Here is a 27,733-nt window from a genome sequence, read left to right as displayed (position 1 = left end):
TGGCCATGAGCCATCATCTGAGCTATCCAAATGCCCTCTGGCAGCAGGAATCCTGTCCTCACACAGCACAATGCCTGCCCCCAAAGAAGTGGGGCTGGGTAGTCTCCTTTCCCCTTCCAATAAAGATAACAAGTACAATTACAACTATGACCACAATTGAGCCCATAATTTTGGTTGCTAAGCAAGAGCATTGTTAAGTGAGTTTCACCACATTTTACTCAATCCATGACATCTCCTGGCTCTAACAGTGAGTGACATCAAGTTGGTCACGCCCACCCAGTCACATGACCACCAAGCCACGCCCACAGAACTGGTAGGGAACATTTTTGGATTTCAACACTGCTTCACACCTCAAGATATTGGAAACCTGCTCATTTGCAAAGTTTAATTAACATAAATATGTAGACCAGGACAAAGCAGAATCATGATTTGTAACAATTCTCCCCTCCATTGGGGGGGGGGGTAACTAACCCGTGACTACATACATGAATGCTCTGGTTTATCTTGGTTCACATGCAGAAATGCACATGGCATCTTCACGACCCAACCCAGCCACATACAATCTAGTTTAAGCCCCTTCGGTCTGCTGGTTCTTTTCAGTGGAAGGAAAAGCACGCCCAACCCAAGGATTTGGCATCCCAGACAAAGAACCTTCCACTCCATCTTCCTTTGTGTATCAGCATGGCCTTTAATAGAAACAGGTAGTTTTTTCACCATTAAGCTATAGTTACCTTTTTAAAAACCAGATCAAAATCAACAATTAAAAAATAATCCATAAAATGTGGTATAAAAATTCTTTTTCATATGCATTACATATGCATTACAAGGCAAGATCTTCTGCTACACAAATACGTAATTTCCTGTGTTTAATTTTATTTACTCCTTTAGTACAAAAATGCCAGAAACGGGTCTCCCTCCCTGCTTCCTTCCCCACATACACCTTTTGCTCATGCCAACAGGCTGAAATACGGATTGCCAAAAGCCACAGAAATCCCACTCTCCATCTTCATTAGTAAACTTAAAAAACAACCTGCATTTAAACATTATTATCTATTACTTTACTTTCATTGGAGTAAAAAAAAAATCCAACCACAAGTCGCTATTCTTGTTTTCTTGGCTCCCTGAGCATATTAGTTAACTGTTGCGTCCTCTCAGTGTTTGGGTATGAAGGCTGGGATGGGCAAGGCATCCTGTTGCCCCGACTGACAAGTGCTTTGAAAACAGCGACTTCTCCACTGCCATCAGAATCAGGAGAGAAGGGTCCAGCCGGAGGCTCAAACCCGGCCCAGAGAAGACTCAACGCCAGAAGAACCAGTTCACACATCCAAGAGAGAAAACCTTTGCTTAGGCTGGTGACAAGGCTGGTAAGAATATCTCCAAGCACATTTTCAATGGGAGGGGAGGGCAGGGTTGGGAGGAAATGATGGTGGCTACCACCGGAATGGAAGCAAAACTGAAGCAGTTCACAGCGAGAGCAGACCAAGGAAGCAGCAGCGGCGGCAGCAGCAGTAAAAAACAAAGAGGGCAACAACATGCTGCTGGCTAACAGACCAAGGAAGCCTCAGCGTGAAGCTCCTCTGTTATCTACAGTTCCTACAAGTCTGATGGGGAAAGGAGACCCCTGGGCCCCTCCTGAATGCAAATCCAGGGTGTTAGCTGCCTTCTGATCACAGGTGTGAGGCCTAAGAACCAAGAGAAAAACACAAACCAGCATGGACCAAGGCGTTGCCCTGATCAGCTGGACTGAGCTTCAAAGTTCCTTCCAGAGTTATTCCAAGGTCGTCACAGAAGATCCACCCAGGTCATAAAGCCCTCCAGGGGGCATCGAAGGACCCTTCAGCTGCTCTCCTTTTGTGTTCTTCTGCCAGAGTCATTAGCCAAGTCATAGCTACTCAGTAGATTACTTCGTAAACTGTGGCCTTCTTGTCACCCGAACCTGTGACAATGTATTTGTCATCTGCTGAAATATCACAGCTTAAAACGGAAGAAGATTCTTTTGACTTGATGGAGAAAATAAAAAGAAGAAACAATCCTTTTAGTTTTCACAGGATCAGACAGTAATATCGGCAAGTGTCTTGCTGGTGCTTGCATGCACATGCCTCTGCAACTGTGTGTAGGCAGCAAGAAAATGGAGAACAAACACGCAGGTGGCTCTCTTTGCACAGAACATGGGGCAAGTTGCAGACTGCTCAAGACTCAGAGGAGCCACACCTGCTCCCCCCATCAATCTTCCCCTTCCCCCAACCCAGGGGAAGGCTCTCACCTGGAAGATGCTGGCTCCATACGGGGTCCTCCAGGCATTGAGAAGATTGTCTTTACCAGTGCTCACAAACCACTTTCCTACAGACAGAAACTGGGCATTAGCTTTCCCAACAAGAAAACAAGGCTGGAATGCGGATAGCACCATTAATCCAAGGAATTTCTTAAATTCCTGCCAGGAAGTCATTGCTACAGGTGACCTGGCCTCTTCCCAACTCCTATTCGCACCTTTTCTCAAAATGGGCAGGACATGTACTGGGCACCTGCCTCCCCTTATTGCTGCAGGGGTAAAAAGCCAGCTGCTGATGCTTAGTTACAGCTTCAGGAAATGCCTGGTTCTTCCCAGCTCTCAAGTAGCCTTTTCCTACCTCCGGGACCACCAACTTGCAAGGTTCAATCCCTGACACTGAATTGCACCCTCGCCCCAAGAGACACTCACCACAATAGGCAAACTTCAGGGAGAGGACACAGCTTTCGTGCAGGTGAAGCTGATATTTGTCAGGTTTGGTGTGATGCAGCACTTCCACATTGCTGCTCTCCAATCCCACTGCAAGCCACTCGCCTGTTGGGCAGTAGCCGAGCGAGAAGATCTACAAAGAAGACAGGGAGCAGCTGTTCGGAGCTGTGTCTCAGCTCAATCCAACACCTAAGGTTAAAATGAACTGCTCCCAAAGCAAGGAGGAGAAAGAGGAGGGGAGGCTGGTTCTGCGGCCAGGCCGCCTGTCCTGCAAAAGGAAATGTCCCCAGGACACCCCTCTTTTTCAGAATCAGGTTATTTCTTATTTCAGACTGGCTTTGCCTTGCAAACTAAAGCCCCTTGTTGGGTTTCATGAATTTTAAATCCAAGTCAAGCTGGGATTCCAGGAGCAAGTTTGGTAGCTGTGATGGGCCACAAATAACCCCCTGCCTCCACCAGGCTCCTTTTGGTCCTAGAATCCACTTCCATTAACCCAGTGCTTCTTGGATGGTCCTTTTAGTTCTTCCTCCCTGCCAGGCTCAGAGAGGTTGGGCCTCTGGGGTCAAGGCAAAACTCACCTGGGAGGTGAAGTCATGTTGCTGTAGCTGCCTGCCTTCCCGAAGGTCCCAGGAGCGCACAGTGTTGTCCAAGCCCCCCGTCCAGAGTTTAGTGCCGTCATGGGAGATGTCAATGCAGCTGGCGCCATCCGTGTGACCCTGGAACTGCCTGAGAAGGGAACCGAGACAAGGAAAGAGGGTTTCTGAATCTGCTCTTATTTCTTGTTAGTTATCTTATGAAATTTACAGAGTCACTCAATTCATTCTGGCCAGTTTACAATAAAAACTCAATAACCACCCTGACATAAGATGGTGGGCAATAAAACTAATAAAACAAGTAATGAAGCCTAATCATAATCAAAATTCCCACAGAAAGGGCATCTCAGCGCCTGGGGAAGGGACGGGCTTTCACTTCAAGGACCACAAAGTCAGGCAACACAAACTCCTTGGGGGATATTGCTCCAGAGAGGAAGTGACACCACTGAGATGGTACACTTCCTAGGACTCATTAGATGACCCTGTTTTAAGGACGGGACCCTGGGCAGACACAAAGGAAGAAAGGCAGTCCTGGGATAACCAAACCCCATGGCTTTAATTGTACCCGGATGCTCACTGGTAACTAGCCCAACTCTGATATTGTGACTGCTTGTAAACACCCATATGGCTGCATTCTGGATCACTTCCAGCTTCTGAGTGGTCTTGAGGAGCAGCCCCAGGAGAGCACAATGCAACACTCCATACCCGAGTGGCTACGAGAAAGGAACCCTGGTCCAGATGAGGACACAATTGGCAGACCAGATGAACCTGGGCAAAGGTTTTCTTCCTCCTCAAGCAGAATCTGGAAATTCACGAGCCCAAATTTCTTCCCTTGCAAGGATGAGAAGCATTTGGCCGACATCCTGAAGGAATTCTCAGGTATCAGCCTGGAAGACTGGAGAGCCAAGCAATGTAAATAATGCGTCCTGGAGATGAGAGCTTGGTGCTCTCGGTCAGGATGAATGCTGACAAACAAAGAAGAGCTTTGAATAAGCGGCTCTTCTTGTCCTTATTTGGCTTCTGTTCTTTTATTTCCCAGTGGACATAATTTTGTTATGCCAGACAGTGAGAAGCCTTCTTCTCCAATCACACTTGGCCAATAAAAAATTCTACTCTACTCTACTCTACTCTACTCTACTCTACTCTACTCTACTCTACTCTACTCTACTCTACTCTACTCTATTCTATTCTACTATTATTTTTTTTTAATTTGATTTATATACTGCCCTTCTCCGGAGACTCAGGGCCGCTTACAATGCGTTAAGCAATAGCCTTCATACTTTTGTATATTTATACAAAGTCAGCTTAATGCCTCCACAAACTGGGTCCTCAATTTACCTTCCTTAGAAAGGATGGAAGGCTGAGTCAACCTTGAGCCTGGTGAGATTCGAACTTACAGTAATTGCAGACAGCTGATGTTAATCACAATGCTATCAGTCTGCTGAGCCACCAGGCTCTGCTCTGCTCTGCTCTGCTCTGCTCTGCTCTGCTCTGCTCTGCTCTGCTCTGCTCTGCTCTACTCTACTCTACTCTACTCTATAGAAAAGGACGTGGAAGCAACCTGCAAACCCCTCATGCCAGCAATCACTCAGATTTGGGGAAGCTCACCTAACCAATGTCTGGTTGTGGAGATCCCAGACGGCAATGTTTCCATCACTGCAGCAGGAGAAGCACACTTTGGCATCTGGGCTGATGGCCAAGGCATAGCAGGCAGGGGCAGAGGAGGTCAGTTCTGCCTTGATTCTGGGGGTAGGGGAAGCCAGATCCCAAATGGTGAGGGTGCTGGCCTCTCCCCCCACAATAAGTGTGCGCCCATCTGGAAGGAGTTTGCAGGAACGGATGTAGTTATCCCTGTTCTGGAGAGAGAAAGCGAGGACAGGACCCCTTACAAAGGCCTAAAGATCCACCTGTTTCAATTATATTGGGATAACACTTTGTGGAAAAAGGAAGAGAAGTATTAAATATCTGCAAGGCTAAGGGTGCCAAATTTAGCTTGGTTATTTTTTTTAAAAAACAACTATCTCTTTCCCCCAAAAGAGCAATGACATTGGCTTGCCCTAATTAGTGAGCTCATCTCCAGTTACATCTTTTCTGACCTTCAGAATCTTATGTTCTCCCCACAAAAGGCCACCCTACCCATCCTGCTGCTGTAGGAACAGTGAGTGAAAGGCTTTTTTCCTTATGGCCTCCCAGCCACACTCATCTTTGGGCTGTCAGCAACCACTACCACAAAACTGATAAGAAACCAATCAACACTATTTATGGAGTAGTCGCCAAAACTTGGAATCATCACATCAAGGCTCACCCCACAGCCTGGTCCAGGGCTCAAAGGAATCACTGTGTATTTAGCACCTTCAGGAAGGCCAGCAAAGTCAGGACATCCAAACCTTGTGAGGTGGGGTATTCCATCCTTCCTTTCCCATAAGATGTCACAGTTAAAAGAAGGGAGCAAAGGACATCTCCTCTGCTGGATCTCATGGGACAAGCAGAAGTAATTGGAGGTGGGTAGCCTCACAAATAGCCTGGTTGACAGTTCAGTAGGTGCACCCTGACTTCATTCCACAGACCTTGATGCAAGTTCTAATCAAGGTTCAGACAACTGCCAGCCCTGCCACTTACCAAGCAATCTAGCTGGGAGATGGGGTTCTTGGTGCCCGGCTGGCTGATATCCCAAATCTTCACACAGCCCTTTCCCCCTGTGTACACATGCCTGGTTGGGTTGCTGATAGTCACGGCACACACCACTTCACCATGGCTCAGGGTATTGATCTGACGGGCGTGGCGGGGGATGCCAGGGCCAGCAAGGGCATCATGAGGAAACGGAACTGGCTGCATCTGCCCATCTGTGCTGATGTGAAATGAGTAAGCCCTAGGGAGAGGACCCGGGGGGGGGGGGCATGGGAGAGACAAGGGTAGCTCTTGTTATTCAGAGCCGAGTCCTGCTCAGCCAAAGCTTTTTCAACAACCGAATTAACCTTGACCCACAAACCGAGGGTTGCCTTATGCTCCATCCTCAAGACTCTGCTGGTTCGTGTTGAAAGACCCACAGATCATTCTCACCTACAAGCTTTCTTTGTGGCACTTGCCACATTTTGGAAGCCAAGGAACCCCCCACCCCACCCATGCATCCTTATTAAGTAGCTGTCTTTCTACAGAACAGGATTCAAGACTAAAAAAGTTTGAAGTTTGAACTTGGGGACAAAGGCTTAGAGCAACTTACGGTTTGCCACCAGGAATGGAGGGCAGGACAGGAGTCCTCATTGGTGGATGGGGGTCAAATCCAACCTAGAAATTAGATTTTTGAAAGACACTCAATAAAAGGAAAGAAGTCCTGATCTCACCTCCAGGAAAGGATTTAGAGACAGCCCCAATTTCTGATCCTAGGGAGACAAATGTCTTCCCTTCAACCCCTGGCATTTCAGCACAAGTGATCAGAGGCCACAGAGGCAGAAGGACAGAGAAGAACTATCCCAACTAAGAGATCTGCAGTGCAAGTCCTCCAACTCAAAGGCTCCTAAAATGCCACTTGAAAAATACATGGTACGGATGCCAATTCCCCGCTAGGTTACCTGCATGATGTTGTTTTAATTGCAGAACATCTGGACATCCACAAAGAAAGCCTTCAGCCAGATCCCTTGATCCTAAAACTAGGTTTCTCCTCACGTGAGAGGCTGGCAGTAGCTCAGACTCAGTGACCTAAGATACCCTGACTGGGGCCTAGTGAGCCCCTCCTCCTTGAGCGGCTCTGGCTCTGGAGGTAAGCCACAGCCACCAGTCCCTTCTGGAGCCCTCAGCCCACTTCTCAGGGTAAACAGAGCCTGTAGAAATTCATAAACTGTGCGCCTGTTTTGTAAGTGGGGGGGGGGGACTATTATTCCTGAAATGCATTATCGATATTCCACTGGGGGAACAATTCAGGCATGATTTTTTTCTTTTTATGCACATTTCTTTTTTGGTCCTATCTAGTTTTGCTTTGTTTTGTGTTTTCTTCCCCTCCCCCCGGTTTTGAAATTTGTGTTTTTAACAAAAATTTAAAAAATAAAAAAATATTGGGGGAAAAAAAGAAATGAGCATGCTCCTTTCCTGCAAGGGTGCTCCCCCCCGCCCCCTATAGATAGGAGCTTAAAGGTCTACGTACAGCTCCAAAGCTCACCATGGGTGACCGCCCGTAGGCTACGGCGGCAGCTGTCATTTGAGGGGGGATGTTGTGCAATCCTGCATAGGCCCCAGGGGTGGCAAGGGAGCCATTCATCTCGTGATGCCCCATCATGGCAAAGGGGGCCGGATAAGAGCTAGCGAGGGAGATGGGAGTCCTTAAGGCAGATGCTAGAAAGAGTCAAACAATAAGCAAACAATCAAAAACAAAACGCAAGATTGCGCAATCAAACTGAGCAAAAGAAACAAGGCTGGTATGGTGGTTTGTCCAAAGCCCTAGGGGAAGGTCCCTGAGGAGAAGACCAGAAACTGCAGGTCTAAATTGCAGGGAAGCCAATTTTGGCAGGGGTGCAAGAAAAAATTCTGAGCAGCAAGAGCTGTTGAGTCCCAGACCAGCTGAGACAGGAGTTGATGGAGCACTGGAGGCTTTTAAAGAGAGACTGGGAGGGGCTGTGATAGCTGGTTCTTGTACTGGGCCTGGATGATCCCTTCTTGTCCAGCATTTTGTGAGTTTATGAAATGCCCTCAAAATCCAAACCCCTCCCTCCGTCTTTTGGTACAAGCAGCCCTCCCCCCAACGTGGATCAAGGAGAAACACAACCTACCCAAGGGATCCATTCCAGGGGACTTCCGTGGCGCTGGTCGGAGGCCCGGAGTGCTGCTTGTCCCAGGCATTGGTATATCACTCCTTGGCGTGGGAGTGTTGGACTTTAAACCAGGCATAGAAGATTTATCATTCTGAGTCAAAACAAGATTGGAAGGAAAGTTTGACTATTCCTGCTGCCTTTAAACATTTTTTGTTTTTAAGTAGGGACAAAATACATGGTTGCCTTTCAATCTCAAAATCAATTCTAAAATTCGTTTTCTTTAAACAGGATGCAAACCTTGTAAACATCTTACATTTTGCTAAAGATTTTTCATTACACCATCCTGAGTCAAAAGGAATCAGAACTAAGATTTCTCTGCATCCTCTGAACCATAAATGAAGATTGGAGATGGGATTAATTCCCCAAAATTACTTCAAAGTAGTTGGAGTTTCCCATTCGAGTGCCTAATGAAGATACTTTATAGTATGTTCATTAGTCACTAGATGTAGAGAAAGCAAGCTTCATTTTGACAGTTGGTTCATTGCAGCTTTTTCACATGCCTAGCTCTCCTTGGAGGGGAGACGGGCAGCGTAAACTTTTAATAAATTTCAATAAATAAATAATCACAAAATTGAGCCGATCAGAGTTAGCCCAAAACAGAGTTAACCCTTTCCCTTGGAATTTCTGGGGCTGCCCCTTTGTGTCTAATAAGTGGGAAAACAACTGGAGCAGCAGGATGCGACTGGCTTGGCATGAGGTAAGCTTCAGCAGCCTTAGGTTTGTTGGGCAAGAACATCCCACCTCCCTGTCATGGGACCCTTGTAGGTCATGCCCAAGGGACCACTCAATGCAGAGGACCTGGCCAGTGTTCCCAGTGTTCCCACCACACTTGCGGGATGGAGTCCCACACAAAGCATGTGGCTGTTCATGCTGTGGCTTACGTGGTCTTTAGTCTTGGAAGAGGGGGTGCTGCTGGAAGAGGCAACAGAGGCCGGGCTGTTTGGGGAATCCTTCTTCAGTCCACAGGCCTTATCCAGCCCATTCTCCGGAGGCAAGTGGGCAGGGCTCACCCGGGGGGTTGCTGGATCCTGGCAACAAAAGCAAGTGCTCACCACAAGCAGCCCTCCAGGGCCCCTTCCCCTAACTGGAGAGGTTGCGAGTGCAGGTCCAGGCCCAGCTAAACTGTTCTGCACAGACAATGCAAGAGAAATTGCAAGGGAAGAAACTAGGTAGGCCTGCTTCTCCACAGCAGTCTCCATGTAGTGCATACCCTGCCCTGGTTCCCTGGCATTGCCCACCCTCTGCAGATGCCGCCACTGCTCTTCTGAGGAATGGGGTGCAGTGCCAGGGGCAAGAGAGGGCCACTCCAGGCCTACCTCATTGGAGACATCAACCACCAGGTCATCACTCTTGTCGCCATCACTATCCTGAAACAGGAAACCGTTGAGGGCTGTAAAACGAAGCCAGGCCCAGAACCAGCTCCCAGGGCAGCTCCTCTAACTGCTCTGGCTGCACCTCCCCCTGCCACAGCCATTCATCTTCCAAATGGGAAATGGGAAGATTCCTTGACTAGAATTTGGAGCCCTCCTTGACAAGAGCAACTGGTGGCTGCTGCCAACTGGCTGATAGTGACCCAAAAAGACAACTGGAGCAGAATACTCACGTAGCGGCTCAAGCCCTCCTTCTCCTCCATCTTCCGCTTCTTGGGCTCAATGCCACCATAGTCTGAGCAGCCCCTGTGCTTCTCGCTAGCACGCAGACCCTCCGATAGGGAGATGGAGGTGTTCTGGGGAAGCAAGAGAAAATGCCAGTGATAAATCAGATCCCAGATCCAGAAATGTTTTCCCATCAGGAATACGGATATCAGTGTCAGGAGGGAGGGGGAGAGAAAGAGAGAGAGAGGGAGAGGGAGGGAGGGAGAGAGAACCCCTCTGAGGCACAAGGGTGCTGCCTCCCCTATCCAATGACAGTCTCTCCCAGGAAGCTTTTAGAAAATTGCCTGTCTATTCTGTGAAGTGCTTGGGGCACTGTGGATCTTAGCAATGGTGTTTATGTGAGCCAAATAATGGGACTAAAATGTAGGTATGCAAGCACGCATGCACACATAAACACACACATAAATCAAACTTTCCTTCAAGCAGAAGTAATTCACTACATTTTGAAAATATCACTGTGGCTCTTGTGTTTTTACCTATAACCTGCAAGAACAAGCACTGAGCTGACACTGCAATGGCAGAATTGGGAAAAATGTTAGGTTATGCATGGAATGGTCAGCCTCCTGCTAAGCTTTAGGCCAAATCAAAATAATTTCTGGGCAGAGTCTCCTGGCCACGGTAAGAAGGGGTGATAACCAATATTTAAATTATGAGGTAGGAATCAGCACAAAGCATCATGAGAACAAATCCCTCAAGAGAGTCTGCTGACCAAACACTGGGAAGGAGGCAAAGCGAGGGGCTTCCCAGCCCCCAAGAAAGAGGTCTTTGAATTTTATGCAATGCTGGGAAAAGGCAACCCTTCTTGCTGTGGAAGGTCTCCCTTTACCGCCTGAGAGATTTCTTGCTTGGGAAGAGACTTCATGGACACTAATCTTCAACATGGAGAATAATTAAAGCATTTTTTTTTAAATTTTACAAAAGAAGCATCCTTTCTGGATCCAGGCAGAAAAGACTCCGGGTAACTTCAACTTCCATTCTATGACAGAGGACTGGCACAGGGGAAACCTGGGTTCCACTCCACCCTCAGCCCTAGAAACTTGCTAGGGGATTATGGGCAGGCCAGCCATTCAGTCTCAGTCCAAGCCACTAACAACATATAATGTTCTGCACGCCACCTCGAGCACTTGAATGAAAGACAGTTGATCAATTTAACATAGAAACAACCCAATGGCCACAACGTGCTTCCCCTTGAGCCAGCCAAAATTGTAGGAAATGGAGGGAAAAGGACCCAAGGAAAAAGAGTAGCCAATGGGGTATGTTCTTAATTATGGATCCTGCCCAAAACTTCAACAGCCAGGAAGACTCTCCAAATCAATAGAATGAACAGAGAGCAGAGAAGGGCATGCACTCTCCCCAGGAATGAATCGTTTCAATAACCAAAAATTTGGATTTTACCTAGATGTGTGTGTGTGTGGGGGGGGGGGGGGAACGGGACAGGCAGCCAGATTCAGAAGACAGACAACTAATAAAGCAATCGAGGGTCAAAAAATGGAGGTGGCAAAACAAAAGAGACTTACCGCACTAGAGTCACGGTCTTTCCAGAATGCAGCCCAAGTCACAGCAATGGAAAGAAAAGACAAGAAAGGGGGCAGGAGAGAAACAAACATAAAACAGAACATCAGTCTTGCAAAGAGGGCCTTTCTGGTTTGGCTCAATAAAAGTTCCATTTTGGCTTTTGTTCTGAAGAAGCAACCAGGGCCCAGACAAAATAGTGGAGAAGAACACCAAGAGGAAGGCAGGCAGCAATGCAACAGCTTTGCACACACCTGGAAGAAGTGGGAGAAGGCAGTGCAACATTCACACTCCTGGTGGGTAGAGTCCCACTAGTCTGGGAAGAACTCTGGGGAAGAGGGAACTGGTTGACCCTTAGGCCCTCCCTCCCTCCCTCCCCAAGTACTCAAGAGCCTCCAGAGACACTAAAGCAAGAGGCTGGCAGGCCGAAACCTCAAGGAAGAAGCCAGCTTGCATGTCCTCACCTCGAGGGTCCAGGTCGTGCTGATGCTTCTCGTCTTTCACAGCCAAGTGTGCTTGGCTGCTGAGGGCCCCAAGGGCCAAGAGCCCCGAACTGCTCCCTGTGACAGGGGGGATCCCTGGGGGCGGCAGGCCTGACTGGTGAGGCGGCAGCTGTACTTGGGGCCCGTGAGAGGCGTGGGAGAGGTGCTGGGCCTGGAGCTGCTGCTGCTGCGAAAAACCCAGAGTGAGAAACAGCAGGAAGTCCAAATATTGCACAGACCCCTTTGCTTGACCAGAGGGATGGGGGAGGGGAGGGGGGAAGAAAAAGTTCACACCCCTCCCAGAACACCCTCCTGCAAAACCACTGAAGGAAGAGGAATTCAAATGAATTGAGAGCACTTTAGGAGAGTGACCACTTTTAAGTTTAGGATTTAGGATTTCCTGGAGCTTCAGCAAAAGGTCTTAGAAAACATGCAAATCAGTTCCGGTGTGTTCATTCAATTGCAGAGTAGGGGTTTGTTTCAGCATTAGTAAAATAGTCCTTAATTCAACAGAAAATCTGGATTTCTACCCAAGACAGCATTAAAGAGGGGCTGGGAAAAAGACTATTGGGAAGAGCTAGACATTACAGCATGAACAAGAGGCTGGAATCCGAAGGCTGAACGCTATCCCGTATCCCAAAGGTGCTTTTTCAAGAGGCAACTGGACTTCCTGTTTTTTCTTTGAAGACGTTCTGGAAATCTTATTGTGTGGTAGTGATGAACATATTATTGCTAAAGTCTATAAAATGTTATTGAATTTAAATCTGGAAAATGAGCAAGGAAAGTATTGTATATGGGCAAGGAACTCTGGATATAATGTAATGCTTGAACAATGGAAGATTATGTGGAATAAAGGTTTAAAGTTTACATTAAACTATAACTTAAAAGAAAATTTCTATAAGATGATGCATCTTTGGTATTTAACTGCAGATAAGTTGTCAAGAATGCAAACGGTATTTCAAATGAATGTTGGAAATGTAAATGTAAAGAAGGACTTTTTATTATTTATGGTGGATATGTAAAGCAAATAAATTTTTGAGTAGGATTCATATTTTAATACAGAAATTTTTTTAAGTGAATATAAAAAGAAAACCAGAGACATTTCTTTTGGGTTTATTGGAAAAAGACCTGGAAAAAAATTCAGAACCTTGATGTTTTATTTGTTGACGGCACAAGACACTTTATGCACAGAAATGGAAGGTCACCTCGATCCCCACAATGGACGAATGGCTGCAAAAACTGATGGACTTAGCAGAGATAGCTAAATTGACTGTTTTGATTAAAGAAAAAAATACAAATACCTTTATTTCTACTTGGAAACCTCTTCTGGACTTTGTGCTTGAGGTGGAAAAAATGAAACTTTGTTTTTAGGTTTTACCTATTAAATTTAATTATAGAAATGGCTAGTTTATACTATTATTTAAAAGTAAAAAGTTGAGGCTTGATGTTAATGCCTTATTCTACTGCACAAAAAGGGAGTCGGAAATCAATGCCTTTTTCTTTTTTCTCCTTGCTTTCCCCCACTCTTCCCTTCCCTTTTCTCTTCCCTAATTTCCCTACTATTTACTTTTGTATTTTCTTTGTATGCTATATTATAAACTAATAAAATCATTTAAACCATTGAAGATGTTTGCCTTCTCATCCAAGAAGCTTCTTCAGTTCTAGCTGGATGGAGGGGAATGAAAGGATTTATACTCCTTGCAGACAACAGTCTGCCTGGTGCAAATGAGTCTCTTAGTGAGCCATTAAGGCCACCTGAAGGTTTATCTGTTGTCATCAGGGTCACCTGAGTGGTGCAAAAGAGTGTGGCGCCTTCTTAGAACTGTTGGAAGGGCTGTGTTGTAGACTGGCGACAGATGTTGTTGTATCCCTCCCCCTCTGTTAAGACAGGGCTGTTCATTTTGACACAGATGGCCTCTTTGACCCCTCTTTCAAACCAGGGGCCCTCTGTCCAAAATGTGGATTTTGTTGTCTTCAAAAGAGTGGCCTTTGTCTTTTAAATGCAGATGGACTGCTGAATCTAGTTCTGATGCGTTTGTTCTATGTTGTGCCATGTGTTTATGAAGTGATTGTTTTGTTTCCCCAATGTATAGATCTGCACATGGCTCACTGCATTGTACTGCATGTACCACATTGCTCAGTTTGTGTTTGGGTGTTTTATCCTTGGGTGGACAAGCTTCTGCCTTAGTGTATTCTTGAGTATAAATCCTTTCATTCTCCACCATCCAGCCAGAGCTGAAGAAACTTTTGGATGAGAAGCGAAACTTTTTCAAAGAAAAACCAGAAAGTCCAGTTGCCCCTGAAAAAGCACCTTTGGAACAACCATGACCTGGATGACGGAGAATCTCCACAGGTATCCTATATAAGGGGTGGGCAACTATGGCCCTTTTACAACCTGTGGACTTCAACTTCCAGAATTCCTGAGACAGCCCACCCCTGTCCTATATCATAATACAGTTTTACCTCGATTTACAATCACAACTAAGCCCCAAATTTCTGTTGCTAGAATTCAGCTGTTAAGTGAATTTTGCCCCCTTTGTCAAATGCTTCAATGAAGTCCAAATGCACTATGTCCCCAGCATTTCTCTGATCCACTTCTATGGCACGATCCATTTATAACAAACCTATGCTGGCTTATAGTAATAGCCATGTTTGTTTCTAAGTGCTCACAAATCCACCACTCAATTATCTTTCCCAGCTATTGATGTCAAGATGATTGGTTTAGAAGTTCCTGGATCCACTCCCCCTTCCCTCCCCCTTCCTTTTTGTAGACTGGAATCACACACCTCTTTTCTAGTCCTCTGGGATTTCCCCTGGGTTACAGGAACTTTGAAAGATTATGATTCGCTGCAGTCGAAGTTGGGGAGTGAGTAGCAGCTTTGTGCCTGCTCTCCTTTTTACTCTCTATTTTTATCCCTTTTAAATCCTTTTAAAATACTCTTTTAACTTTTAAATCAATTTTAACCTTTATTTCCCCTTTTTACTTTTTATTCTCTATTTTTATTTTTAATTTTTAACTCTCAATTTTAATTTTAATTTTTAACTTTTAGCTATCAATTTTACTATTCGAAAGGTTCACTTTTTATCCCGGCTTTTTACCTCAGCTTTTACTCCAGCTGGTGAAGCATTTAGTGAATGAGAGGAAGTAAGTCTTCCCTACTAAGCAAACCAGCTATCCATGGCAGCCATCCAGTGCTCAGACAACCTAAGATCCTGACTGTGGCTTATTCATATAGCAACTGATTTGCCCCAGGGAAGAACCTTTGCAGCTGTGTTTGACTGGAGTCTGGATGGCCTCTCCCAAGGGGAAGAAAAGAAAGACGGCATATTGCTCACCAATCAGTAAGGAAGGTGGAACCAATCCTCAAAAGCAACAGAAGATTGACAGATTTTGCCAGCCTTTGCACTCAACAGTGGGTCGTGCATCCTCCCCCCTTTCCCTGCCGGTTAGCCGTGATGTTTTGGCATTGTTTGGGATTCCCCCCTGGAGTGGGAATTGCAGGCAGAGGAGAATCAATCAGGAAGTCAGCTGGGAAGCTTGCGAACCCCTCTGCGTAATTTGATGACAAATGACTCAGCAACTTTGGGTGAATCAGCTCCAGGCTGGGACAAGGGCTTAGAGTCGGAGTTTTACAACCATAGTGAATTAGCTTTAGGACTTGAAAACCAGCTAAATGTTAGTATAAGGGATTTCATTAGCTGACACAGTATGCTCACTTCTCAGACAGTCTTGGCCATTTTTGACCAATTTGCAGAGGTGCGTTTAAAGTTGGACTCTGTGATCAATTTTATTGCTGCGGCACAGACGAAAAAGCCGCAGGTATGTTCAACTGGCTGTCAGACAGAATGACCCGTCCAGATGGTGCAACCGAGGGAAAAAACAAGCGGACAATATATTGACTGTAAGCATGGAAAAAAAGCAAGAGATGGTGAGCTGGTTGGACCTGAAATCCCACGGTACAGGAGTGGGGGGGGGGGGGGGGACAGGCGATTATTGAAGGAGCAGATTGTATTGAATATATATAATTCTGAGATAAATGTGGGTAGATGGTCTTCAAAAAGACAGATAGTGACCTCTTTGTCACAGCTTACTCGGTGTGACAAGGGGGCACTAGATTTGGCAGCATATGAACATCTTCCACAACGTGATAATTATTTCAGAATTCTTTTTAAGTTCAAACAACAGCTCTTCCCAAGCCTGCTTATGTGAATGAGAGGATTCTTGGCTTATTATCAAATTTTACCTACCCGAGTTTTTTCTAGTGGTGAGGTCATCCCGCTAATTCAGAGAGCCCCTAGGGAGAGTGTGGCAGTGCATGGGACAGCTGTTTGGGAAAGTGGACTGAATAGGGAAAGCAGGCTGGCCGAGGTAGGGAGGAGATTTAGCATTACAGAGGAAATGTCGGTTAGGGTTTTGGACCCAGCTGAAGTGAAACTTCCTTCAATTGGCTTGGTACAAGATGAGACATTCGATTCTGCCTGTTTGGAAACTTTTTCCTTACTTTCACAAATGGAGCAGCAAGAAGTACTTAAAAAACTTAAAGAGACGAGGAAGCTGCTGAAGCAGACTATTTCCTCTGCCGCTCCTTTAGCGTCGATAGCTCTACCCCCTTCAAGGCATGATGCAGCTCCGGAGAGTCAGCAGCCTATAAACCCAGGAAGCCTAATGCCCACATCTATACAGCACAAGGTACCAGAGACAGTAGATTTGATAACACAAAGTGTTGTGGGACAAACATCGGAGATGGAAGGCACCCAGGAAGGAATCCCCCAATCCCCCTTAGTGGCAAAGATGATACCAAGAAACGACACAAACGCGGTGTCTCATGCAAAATCATTTACCGTGGAGGCAGAGATTAATAGAGCCCATGGACCTGCAAGTCCGAAAGTAACAGGCAGTGCAATGATGCCCAAACAGACTTCTATTGAACTCAGGCGATTAAATGGGTGTGTGTGTGTAAATGAGGGAGGAGGGGTAGGAGAGATTATCCAAGAAGCCTGACTAGGAAATAGCGAGCAACCACGTCCTTCAAGTGTGCACTTCCTCTCTTGGAATGTGGTAGGATGGAGAGGAAGTTGGTGCACAGATGACTGTATTAAATTTTTAAATAGGTACCATGTAATTGCCTTGCAGGAGACATGGGTTAGCAGCGATGAGACCCCAATTGAGCTCCCCGGGTTTAATATTTGGCAACTGCCAGCAAAGAGAGTAGCTAAAAAAGGAAGAGCCTCTGGAGGATTGGGCATCTTGGTAAAAGCCGAACTAGGATGGAAGGGAAATGAGATATGCTTGGAGGATGGCCCTCTATTTTTTCAAGCAATCCATTTGGCATATGAAGGGATGTCAATGATATTTGCAAATGTGTACGTCAACCCAGCAATGGGGGATTTGTGGGAGGCTCTAGAGATAAAAATATTAGATATACGGAAAAAATTCACAAAAATACCTCTAATTTTGGCAGGAGACTTTAATGCGCGTGTGGGTCCCTCGTTGGAATCTTTTATTGAAAACGGTACAATTCCAGAGGGATATTTACATAACCAACAATCATGGGTCTCCCAAGACAGGAAAAAGGACAAAGATGGGGGGAAATTTCTAACTATGGTATACAACTGTATCCTCCAAATTGTAGGCCAGTACTCGGAGCTCAGAAGGTACCCCATAACTTTTTTTGGCCCCAAGGCATGTAGTTCTATTGATTATTTTTGTGTCTCTCACAGCCTAGTAGCAGGGGCAACTTCGGTCTTGACGTTACCAAGGCCAGAAAGTGATCACCTTCCGATTGCGACGTCCCTGGCAATCCCTTCAGATTTAAGGAAAAGGAATCAAACAATCCAACAAATAGGTCTCAACTTAGAAATAGCCCAAGAGAGAAGATTAACATGGAAGAGGGTTGATAGCAAAGCAGTGACTGAATTCATGATTTCACCATGTATGGAAGCCTTAGCGCATATATGCGCAAACAGTACGGGTGAACAAGAGCCTATAGTTTGTTTTGCGGAAATATGCCATAAATTGAAGCATTTTTCCATGACTACCAAGCCAATGGGCCAGTCTGATTCTAGTAACTCAACATGGTTTGACAATGACTGTAAGGAAAAGAAAAAACAGCTTAGGAAATCACTTAGGAGATACTTAAGCAGCCCAAACATGGAACTACAGAAGGAGTATATTACCATAAGGCAGAAATATAAGCAGCTACTGAAGAGAAAAAAGGCCTCCTATATTGACAACTTATGGGCTGGTCTAGAACAGACAGCAAAGCTGGCCTCACCCACACTATTCTGGTTGGAGGTCTCAAAAATTATTAGAGATAGAAAACCAATAAGTGACCCAAACATTAGTGCAGAAAGATGGGAGAAGCATTTGGCCACGCCAGCAGCAGTGGAAAGCTCTGATGAGCTTATATCCTCTCCGAGCTTGATACAGGAATATGAAGCCTTACCGCAGTGGGAAGAAGTGTCAATCACAGAGGTGAGGAGTTTAATCTCCTCCCTGAAGACAAACAAAGCTCCAGGACAGGATGCGCTCCCGGCATCGTTATTTAAAGATAACATAGCCTGGTGGGCGCCCGTCCTGGCGGGTCTCTTTACTTTTATCAATAGAACAGGGCAAATTCCTGCCAGTTGGCGTTCATCAATAATTATCCCCTTACATAAAAAAGGCTCTAGAGATAACCCAGATAATTTTCAATTAATTAGTCTAATCGATATTTCAGCAAAAATTTATGCTAAGCACTTGCTTCATAAATTAGAGGACTGGATAATGAGAAATAACATCTTAGCTGAAGAGCAGTCAGGTTTCAGGAGCGGAAGATCTACTATGGATAATTGTTTTGTGCTGGACCATCTAATAACAAAGTTTAAGTCTTGGAAAAAACCTCTGTATGTGGCATTCATAGATTTGAAGGCAGCCTTTGATACAATTGATAGAAAAATTTTATGGGAATAGAAGAGGCTATGGGAATAGAAAAGAAATTGTTATATTTAATTCGACTGTTATACACGGAAACCCAAGTAAGAGTTTGAGTGAATAGGTCAGGATCGGTAACAAATGCAATCCCATTAAAAAAGGGCGTCAGACAAGGTTGCATTTTAGCCCCAACACTTTTTAATTTATATTTAAATGACCTCTCAAAATGTCTGGAAGATACATCACTCCATGGGCCTAGTATAGGAACAAGACAGGTCAATTGCTTGTTATATGCCGATGATATAATTTTGTTGTCGGCCTCACAGGTGGGGCTACGAAGGTCACTTGGGAGGTTGGCAGCATATTGTATAAAAAAATCGCCTGACAATTAATATAGAGAAATCAAAGGTAATGATATTTAGCAGTCAACAAAATATAAGGAGATGGGTTTTAAATGACAGAAGAATAGAACAAGTTCAGTCATTTACCTATTTAGGGCTAGTATTTCAGACAAATGGCAAATGGAATAAGCAGGTAAAAGCCGGAGCTCGGAAGGCCATGGCTCAGATGGCTCAATTAAACAAATTTATTTTAGAGAAAACTCCATCTTCCTTAATCCCAGTGCTAAAGGTCTTCCAGGCGAAAATCGAACCAGTACTTACCTATGGGGCAGAAATATGGGGGTCAGTTAAGCTGCCTGGGCTGGAAACCCCTCAAAATAAGTTCCTGAGGAGAATTTTGGCAGTGTCCCCCGGAACCCCAGCAGTAAGGGCAGAAACAGGAGTCCATGTGACTGGCACTAGGGCCTTGTTGAAGACTGTTTATTATTGGTTGAGAATAATCGAGATGGAGGAAGGGAGGTTACCAAAATTAGCGCTAATGGAGCAGATTATCTCAAGTAATAAAAATAACTGGTTATCAAGAGTTCTGAAGCAGGTATCTAGCTCTGGTATCCCTTTAAATTGGCAGCAGTACGACTATAGGCAGATCCGAAATTGGATTGCTCAGAGATTTAAGGACATAAGTGCCCAATCGGATATTGCACAGGTGACAGCAGTAAAAGTTTGCCCCTGGTTATCAGCCAATAAACAAATTTTCAAAATAGAAAAATATTTAACTGTGCCTTTGTTTCCCGTCCTGAGAAGATTCTTTACAAAATTAAGGTTGGACCAACTTGGAACAAATATGCTCTGGGGTAGATATAAGGGTATTCCTGTAAGGGAAAGGGTCTGTCTATGTGGGATGGAGGAAGTCGAAACAACGTCCCACGTAATTTTTGATTGCCCCCTATATTGAGACCTGAGGGAACATCAACTGGGCAGGATCATTTATACCAGCACCCCTAAGTCTAAAGAGCACTTTTTGCGATATTGTTTGTTAGGTTCCAACTTGCAGTTGGTAAAATGGATTGCTAAATTTGTGGTAAAGTTGATGGGAAGGAAGACAAAGTTGGTGCAGCAAAATGCGGTAGATTGTAAGAATGATCACTTGATCTAACAATGTAATTTTAATAGCAGTTAACACTGATTGGGTAGATGCAGGGGCGACATTATAATATAAATTTAATTATATTTAAATGGTACTTTAAATTATTGTATTTTATCCCGATTTTATTTTAGATCGTATTTTATTCTAATTGTATTTTAATTGCGAATTATTCCAATCTTACTTAATTTGTTTTACCAAACCTTTGTAATGATTTGTCTTTGTAATTCTGCACTTGATATGGCCCAAAGGGCTAATCAATAAATAAAATTGAATTGAATTGAAAGATTACATCTGCCAGCTCCTTCAAAACCCTGGAACATAAACCCATTTGGCCCAGGTGATGGGCCAACATCTGGTGCTGTTGCGGGGGAGGGGGCGGCGCAAACGAATGCTCATGCCGCTGTCAGCTTTGGAAGCCATATTAGGCCGGAAGCTTCAATGCTGCCACTTCCTCATGTGTGGGAAAGTAGGAGGGGTAATTTAGGAGAGGAGGTTAGTAGACATAATGGCATTCTTCCTGCCAGTCAAGGTCAGGGTGATCCAGCATCTGGAGAAGGAGTAGTTGGGGGGCTGGGTCGAGATGGAACGGACGTTGATTGGAGCATGTGATCGACTGGGGAGAAAGGGGATGGTTTTGGGAGCTTTGTATTACTGAAGGAAAGCCCGGGCTTTTCAGATTTGGGATTTCCCAGATGTGCCAGTTTGCCTATTCTAGTAAAGAGAACTTTGGAAAATGCTTGCTTCTGCGTCTTTACTTGGAGTTGGGGTTTTTCTGGAATGCTGACATTATCCCGAATCTCACTTTTTTCTAACGGCACCCCGTAAGGGGGCTGTCGGGGGTATTGAGCCCCAGCATCTACCTAAACCCTGGGTGGTGCAAAGACTCAGTGAAGATGGAGGAGAAAGGAGAGAGCGAAGAAGGGGCCACTGGGGGACCGGGTGCTCAAGGAATTTCCGACCCCTTGCTTTCCCCCACTGAAGAAATGGGACGGGCCATGGAGGCTGCGGAGGAAGCCTTTCGGCTCAGGGCTTGGTCCAAGGCATCGGAGTCCTGGAAGAGTTGCCAGTCCGACCCAGCTCTAAGAGGGGAATTGAAGTTGCCCCGTGAGCAAGACTGGAGAATGGGAACTAGTGTGGGATCCAGCGACTCCCGGGATTGGGACTGGCCGCACACAGGGCACAGCCAATCATTAACTGGACTTCCTGAGTGGTTTGAGCAGATGGAAGTGGGGAGTTACGTACCCTCTTCCCAACTCCTTGAGGTGAGATGGCAGCTAGCGCAACCTACATACACTTTCCCTGGTCCAGGACATGGAGGGGGGTTTAGTAGCCCCTCCGGCCAGAAGCGCAACGGGAGGATCGGCGCAGCATGGCCATCCGGCAGCAGTGGATCACCAGGCTCAGCTGGCATACGGTATGCAAAACCCCAGCTTGGGGCCCCTCATCAGCCTGCCTTCTCGCTACCTCCTGAGGAGAGCATACGGCCAGATGGGGGTTTTATCCAGGCCAGGGATGGGTTCAGTGCCAGTGGTATCCCTGTTTCAAGCTTCCAGGGATCCCCCTAGCCCCCCTCCTATGCCTCAACGATCCTGGCACCACGGGGGAGCTAATCCAGCAGCTGGTTTGACTACCCCCCCTCCAGCGCAAAAGGCATCTCAGCAGCCGGGCTCCCTCCCCCAGCAGCCAACGACACTAACCCCTCCTTTCCAGCCCAGCAATTCTTACAGCAGCCTGTTGGAATGCAGCAACCAGGAGCGGCCCCGCAGCAAGTTCCAGCCCAACCACCCGCGGCCGGAGCCCCTTCACCCGCGAGGCCAACACCACCCCGTTTCAGAGCAACCTTTGACAGAATGCCAGCCAAGCTAGCTTACTTCCTCAGCAGGGTCTGGGCTCACGTGGATCAGTATGGGGACCTATACGAATCAGAACGGGACTTAGTGTCGGCAATCTCAGATGGGATGAATGAGGTAGCCCAGCTGCACAACTGAATGATGCCGATGGATTTATCACACTGCTCCATTCCTGATTTGACGACCCAGACCGCGTAAATGAAAGCGAAGCCACACTAAAGATCATGAAGCAAGGTAATCGACCTATAAAAGACTTTGTATGGGACTTTAGATGAGTCGCAGGGAATCTGGGCCTGACCGCATACTCCTACACTACTTTAAAGAAGCTATTGACCCAGAAGTCAGAAAAGCCTGTGGGATCCGGGGGTTGCCTGAGCGTCTCCATGACTGGTATACCATGTCCATTGCTCTAGACAGAGAAGTCCACCCCCTCAGCAAAATCCCAGCAGAGCAGGCACCTCGCAGAGCGTTATCTAGAAGGCCCATTTCAAAGACTACAAATTTCACCCCCTCAACCGGGAGGGGGGCAAATAAGCAACATGGCACTCCCGTGTGACACCTCTCCTGCGCGAGCTGCACTGGCTCCTGGTGGTCTTCCGGGTGCGCTTCAAGGTTTTGGTTACCACCTTTAGAGCGCTCCATGGCTTAGGACCTGGCTACTTACGGGACCGCCTACTACCACAAACAGCCTCCCACCGGCCGGTACGCTCTCATAGAGAGGGGCTCCTCCAGGTGCTGTCAGTCAAACAATGTCGACTGGCGGCCTCTAGGGGGAGGGCCTTCTCTGTGGGGGCACCTACTATCTGGAACGAGCTCCCCCTGGAGATACAGAGGATCCCGGATCTGCGCTCTTTCCGCCGTGCTTTGAAGACACTCCTATTCCAGCAGGCCGGCCTGGCCTAATTTTCTCCCCTTCTTTTAAATTTTTAAATTGAAATTTTAATTTGTTTTAAATTATTGGGAATTTTAATTGTCTCGGGCAAAAATTATTTAATTTGCTTTTAATTATGTTTTTTAACTTTTGTATTATGTGTTTTATTTTGTGCCTGTTCACCGCCCTGAGTCCTTCGGGAGTAGGGCGGTATACAAATTTAATAAAATGAAAAAAAAATGAAAATAAGTGCTATCGGTGTGGACAAAGAAGACATTGAGCTTCTGAGTGCCTGGCCCCTGCCCCAGTTCCACAACAACGCCCCGTCACAGCTGCCCGAGGCAGGAGGGCTCCAAAGAAGGCCCCAGACACCAGCCGTTTTGCCAGACAAGCCATTGAAATTCCCCTTCCCACAGAAGAAAGCGAGGACCCTCTGGCAAAAGAAGCCCCTTCCGGCGTGACTAGCGGAGATGAAGACCCGATGGTGACTGCACCCATCCCCCCCCTTCTCAATTAAAGTAAAACTGGTGCTGCCAGAAACAGGCAGCAGAACTCCCAGCAATAATAGATACCGGTTGCACCAGATGTCTAATCGGCCTTAAAGTTGTAGAACAATTGGGGATCAGGACAACACCCTTAAAGCACCCAATTAAATTTCACCGGGTGGATGGAACGTTAATTGGGGGAGTCCCTGCCACCCATATTACTGAACTGATTAAATTAGAGATGGGGAAACATCATGAATTTATACGATTTATAGTAACCCCAAAAATGTCAGAATCTATCATACTAGGCCTGGCTTGGCTGGACAAATGGGGCCCCACCATCACATGGGACTATGGATACCGAAAAATCAAAATAGCAGTTGGCCCATCACCCCCTACCCCGCCCCCCAAACAGCAACCTACCCATAATGGCCAGGGGCTAGAGACAGCAGCAGCTTGTTCAGACGGGCCTCCAGGCGAATACCAAATCCCTAAAGTTTATGCAGACTTAGCTGAAGCTTTCAGTGAGGAAGAATGTAACCTCCTCCCCCCTCATCGGCCCACAGACTGCGCCATCAAATTACAACCGGGGGCAAAATTGCCAAAACCTAGAATGTACTCCATGACACCTGCTGAAATGCTTGAGTTGAGGAAATACATTGACACCAACCTAGCCAGAGGGTTCATCGAGCCTGGGAAATCCAGCATGGCCGCCCCAGTACTGTTTAAAGAAAAAAAAAGATGGTACCTTGAGATTTGTTGATTTTAGATTTGTCAACGCCATTTGCATACAAAATACCTACCCCCTCCCACTGATGAAGGACTTGCTGAACCACCTATTGAAAGGAAAAATCTTCACCAAACTAGATCTAAGAGTTCACATAAAGGAGGGAGACGAATGGAAGACTGCTTTTGACTGCCCCTTGGGCAGCTTCCTTTTGGACTCCATGTCCAAAAGGTCATGCCTTTTGGACTCCAGGGGGCCCCAGCGGTCTTCATGCAACTGATCAATGAAATTTTGCATGAGCATTTATATCAGGGGGTTCTCGTTAATCTCAATGACATTTTTATATTCAGCAAAAACATGGAAGACCATGTCAAATTAGTCAGACAAGTTCTGAAAATCTCCTAGCGGCCAAACTTTATGCAAAATTGTCCAAATGCGAGTTCCATAAGGAGGCCTTGGACTACCTGGGATACAGGGTGTCGAGTCAGGGGATCGAAATGGACCCAGGGAAGGTGAGGGCAGTGCTGGACTGGCAGGCCCCATGCACTCGTAAGCAACTCCAGAGCTTCTTGGGATTTGCAAACTTCTACAGACAATTCATCCCTTCCTTTGCTGAGGTCGCACTCCCTTTGACAGAACTGCTAAAAACTGGCTCGTCTCCCACCAAGCCAAAACCCAACCAGCCCTTAGCTTGGACAATGGACTGCCAAAAATCCTTTGAACAGTTAAAACGCCTATTTGCGATGGAGCCAATCCTACAGCATCCTGACCCAAATAAGCCCTTCGTGATTCAGGTGGACGCAAGTGACGTGGCGGTGGCTGCTGTTCTACTGCAAAGAGACTCCCAAAACAATCTAATGCCGTGTGCTTATGTATCAAGGAAATTAACGGACACTGAGCACAGATGGGCGGTGTGGGAGAAAGAGACATTTGTGGTACAATGGGCTCTCCTATCCTGGAGACACTTCCTGGAGGGGGTTGAGGAACCTTTTGAAGTTTGGACTGACTACAAGAATCTCGAGGCGCTGAAGACCCCGAGGAAACTTTCTCCCAAGCAGGTTTGTTGGGCTCAATATTTCAAACACTTTAACTTTAACCTGAAATACATCCCAGGGGGTAAAAACCTTCTGGCTGACGCTTTCTCCCATAAACCCGAGTTTGACAGCCAACGGGAAGAGATAGTTCACCCCATGATCTCGGAAACTCAGCCAGCCGCCCAAGCCCGCACCAGAGCACAAACGCGCCAAGGTTCCAACCTCCCCGAAGACAAGTTGACAGCGGAGGTAAAAGCGGCGCTGTCCACTGATTCCTGGTTCAGGAAAACCAGGCGGACCTAACCCTAAGGGACGGGTTGGCATGGAAGGAGAGTAAATTTTACGTGCCCCGCAGCCTGCGGCTCCTGGTGCTGAACAGAAGTCATGATTCTCGATTAGGGGGCCACTTTGGGTTTTTAAAAACCCTCCATTTGACTAGGAGACAATTCTGGTGGCCAAAGATGAAAGCTGATGTGGAAGACTATGTGAGGAGCTGTGCCACTATGAAGTCCCGACCAGGAAAGCCCCCGGACTTCTCCAGGCTGTGGCCGAACCCACCAAGCCATGGGAAGAGATTGTGATGGACTTCATAGTTGAGCTCCCCGACAGCGGGGGTAACCGTGTTATTTGGACTGTCATTGATTTATTCTCTAAGCAAGTACACTTCACTGCCTGCAGCGGACTACCATTGGCCAAGAAACTGGCAAAGCTGTTTGTGAAACACATCTACAGGCTACATGGAGTCCCTAAGAGAATAATATCGGACCGTGGCGTCCAGTTTACCACTAAGTTCTGGAGTGAGTTTCTGTGATCCATTGGGTCGTCCCAGGGACTTAGCTCAGCTTTTCACAGATCGGCTGAAAAATTGAACTCAATGGTTGAGCAATACATTAGGTGTTATGTAAATTATCAACAGGAGAACTGGGTGGACTTGCTGCCATTCGCAGAAGTGGCTTATAATAATGCAGTACACACCAGTACTGGGTTGACTCCTGGGTAGACAGATAACCTCGGGCATGGATTTTGTGCCGATGCCTGAGTTTCCTAGAAAGCCGCCTACTTCTATGTCCCTAACGGAATGGATGACCTCGTTGAAAAGGGGTTGGGAGAACACAAAAAAAGCTTTAGCGGAATCAAAGGAACAATATAAGGCCCAAGCCGACAAACGCGGGTCCCCCCAACCACCGTTCTGAATAGGTGATAAGGTGTATTTGTCAACCAAGTACCTAAGATTAAGGGTACCCAGCAAGAAGTTTGGACCCAAATTCATAGGTCCCCTCCCTATAGTGAAAATCATTAACCCAGTGACAGTCCAACTTAGGCTCCCTTGCATATTAGGGAAAGTACACCCCGTTTTCCACAACAGCTTATTAAAACCGGTCAGAGAATCTAACCTAAGACCCTTGCTGGTTGCTCCACCCCCTCCTTTAGTAGTGCAAGGGGAGACTCATTATGAGGTGAAGAAAATCCTGGACTCTAGACTCTACAGGGATCGATTACAATATTTGGTGCATTGGAAAGGCTACCCGTTAGCTGAAGCTACTTGGGTTAAGAGTTGGGATGTAAATGCTGATGCACTCATTAAACAGTTTCATGATAAATTTCCTGAGAAGCTGCAAGGTCCCCCTGGGGGAGGGGAGGGGGGGTTAAGGGGCTTTGCGCTAGGTGTTAACCCTTTCTTTTGTGTTTTGTCTGCTTTATTTTTCAGGATGTGGTTCTTTCTGCAGGGGGGGGACGCCTGTCAGCTTTGGAAGCCATATTAGGCCGGAAACTTCAATGCTGCCACCTCCTCATGTGTGGGAAAGTAGGAGGGGGGATTTAGGAGAGGGGGTTAGTAGACATAATAGCATTCTTCCGGTCGGTCAAGGTCAGGGCATCCAGCATCTGGAGAAGGAGTGGTTGGGGGGCTGGGTCGAGATGGAACAGATTTTGATTGGAACATGTGATTGACTGGGGAGAAAGGGGATGGTTTTGGGAGGTTTGACTTACTGAAGGAAAACCTGGGCTTTTCAGATTCGGGATTTCCCAGATGTGCCAGTTTGCCTATTCTAGTAAAGAGAACTTTGGAGAATGCTTGCTTCTGCATCTTTATTTGGAGTTGGGGTTTTTCTGGAATGCTGACAGCCGCGCAAGTTCAAGTAGTGCTTCGCTCCCACTCTTCTTCCGGCCCTTGTTGGTGCTCTGCGCACCTCGGTCTCTCAGGGAGATGTTTGACTTCCTCTCAGCTCTAAGACACTGGCTGGCCCATGAGATAAGAGAGAGAGAGAGAGAATGAGAGACAGAGAGAGAGAGAGAGAATCAGAATGGGACAGAGAGAGAAAGAGTCAAAGAATGAAAGAGAAAGGCAGAATGAAAGAGAGAGAATGAGAGGGAGAAAGCGACAGAATGAAAGAGAGAATGAGAGAGAATGAGAAGACAGAGAAAGAGAGAATGAAAGAGAGAATCAGAGAATCAGAGAGAGAATGAAAGAGAGAGAGAAAATGAAAGAATCAGAGAGAGAGAGAGAGAATCAGAATGAGAGAGGGGGAGAAAGAGAGAAAAAGGGGGAGAGAGAGAGAAAAAGGGGGAGAGAGTGGGGGAGAGAGAAAGAGTGGGGGAAAGAAAG

General features: G+C 46.4%; 1 protein-coding gene across 38 annotated transcripts in view; it reads right to left on the bottom strand.

Moving 5' to 3' along the window:
• Positions 1–668: 668 nt before the first annotated feature.
• LOC117676249 (transducin-like enhancer protein 3) overlaps positions 669–27,733 on the bottom strand; it is an 85,098-nt gene continuing 58,033 nt past the window's right edge. For 7 of the 38 annotated variants that reach the window (XM_034435630.3, XM_087877815.1, XM_034435623.2 and 4 more), the window contains 14 exons: positions 11,743–11,947; positions 11,284–11,300; positions 9,715–9,837; positions 9,428–9,478; positions 8,993–9,139; positions 8,070–8,202; positions 7,448–7,635; positions 6,530–6,594; positions 5,929–6,178; positions 4,918–5,165; positions 3,295–3,442; positions 2,699–2,849; positions 2,264–2,340; positions 669–2,000 (listed from right to left, as the gene is read on the bottom strand). In XM_034435630.3, the coding sequence (XP_034291521.1) occupies positions 1,893–2,000; positions 2,264–2,340; positions 2,699–2,849; positions 3,295–3,442; positions 4,918–5,165; positions 5,929–6,178; positions 6,530–6,594; positions 7,448–7,635; positions 8,070–8,202; positions 8,993–9,139; positions 9,428–9,478; positions 9,715–9,837; positions 11,284–11,300; positions 11,743–11,947 (1,911 nt within the window). In that variant the 3' untranslated portion in view covers positions 669–1,892. The remainder of the gene's footprint in view (positions 2,001–2,263; positions 2,341–2,698; positions 2,850–3,294; positions 3,443–4,917; positions 5,166–5,928; positions 6,179–6,529; positions 6,595–7,447; positions 7,636–8,069; positions 8,203–8,992; positions 9,140–9,427; positions 9,479–9,714; positions 9,838–11,283; positions 11,301–11,742; positions 11,948–27,733) is intronic. The other 31 variants (XM_034435634.3, XM_087877804.1, XM_034435625.2 and 28 more) reach the window with 11 other exon arrangements.

This window comes from Pantherophis guttatus, chromosome 13 (genome assembly GCF_059756535.1).
Source record: "Pantherophis guttatus breed Tessera chromosome 13, ASM5975653v1, whole genome shotgun sequence".
Lineage (NCBI taxonomy): Eukaryota > Metazoa > Chordata > Lepidosauria > Squamata > Colubridae > Pantherophis > Pantherophis guttatus.
Note: the sequence above shows the minus strand (reverse complement) of the source record. Positions and strands in the feature narration are given on the sequence as shown.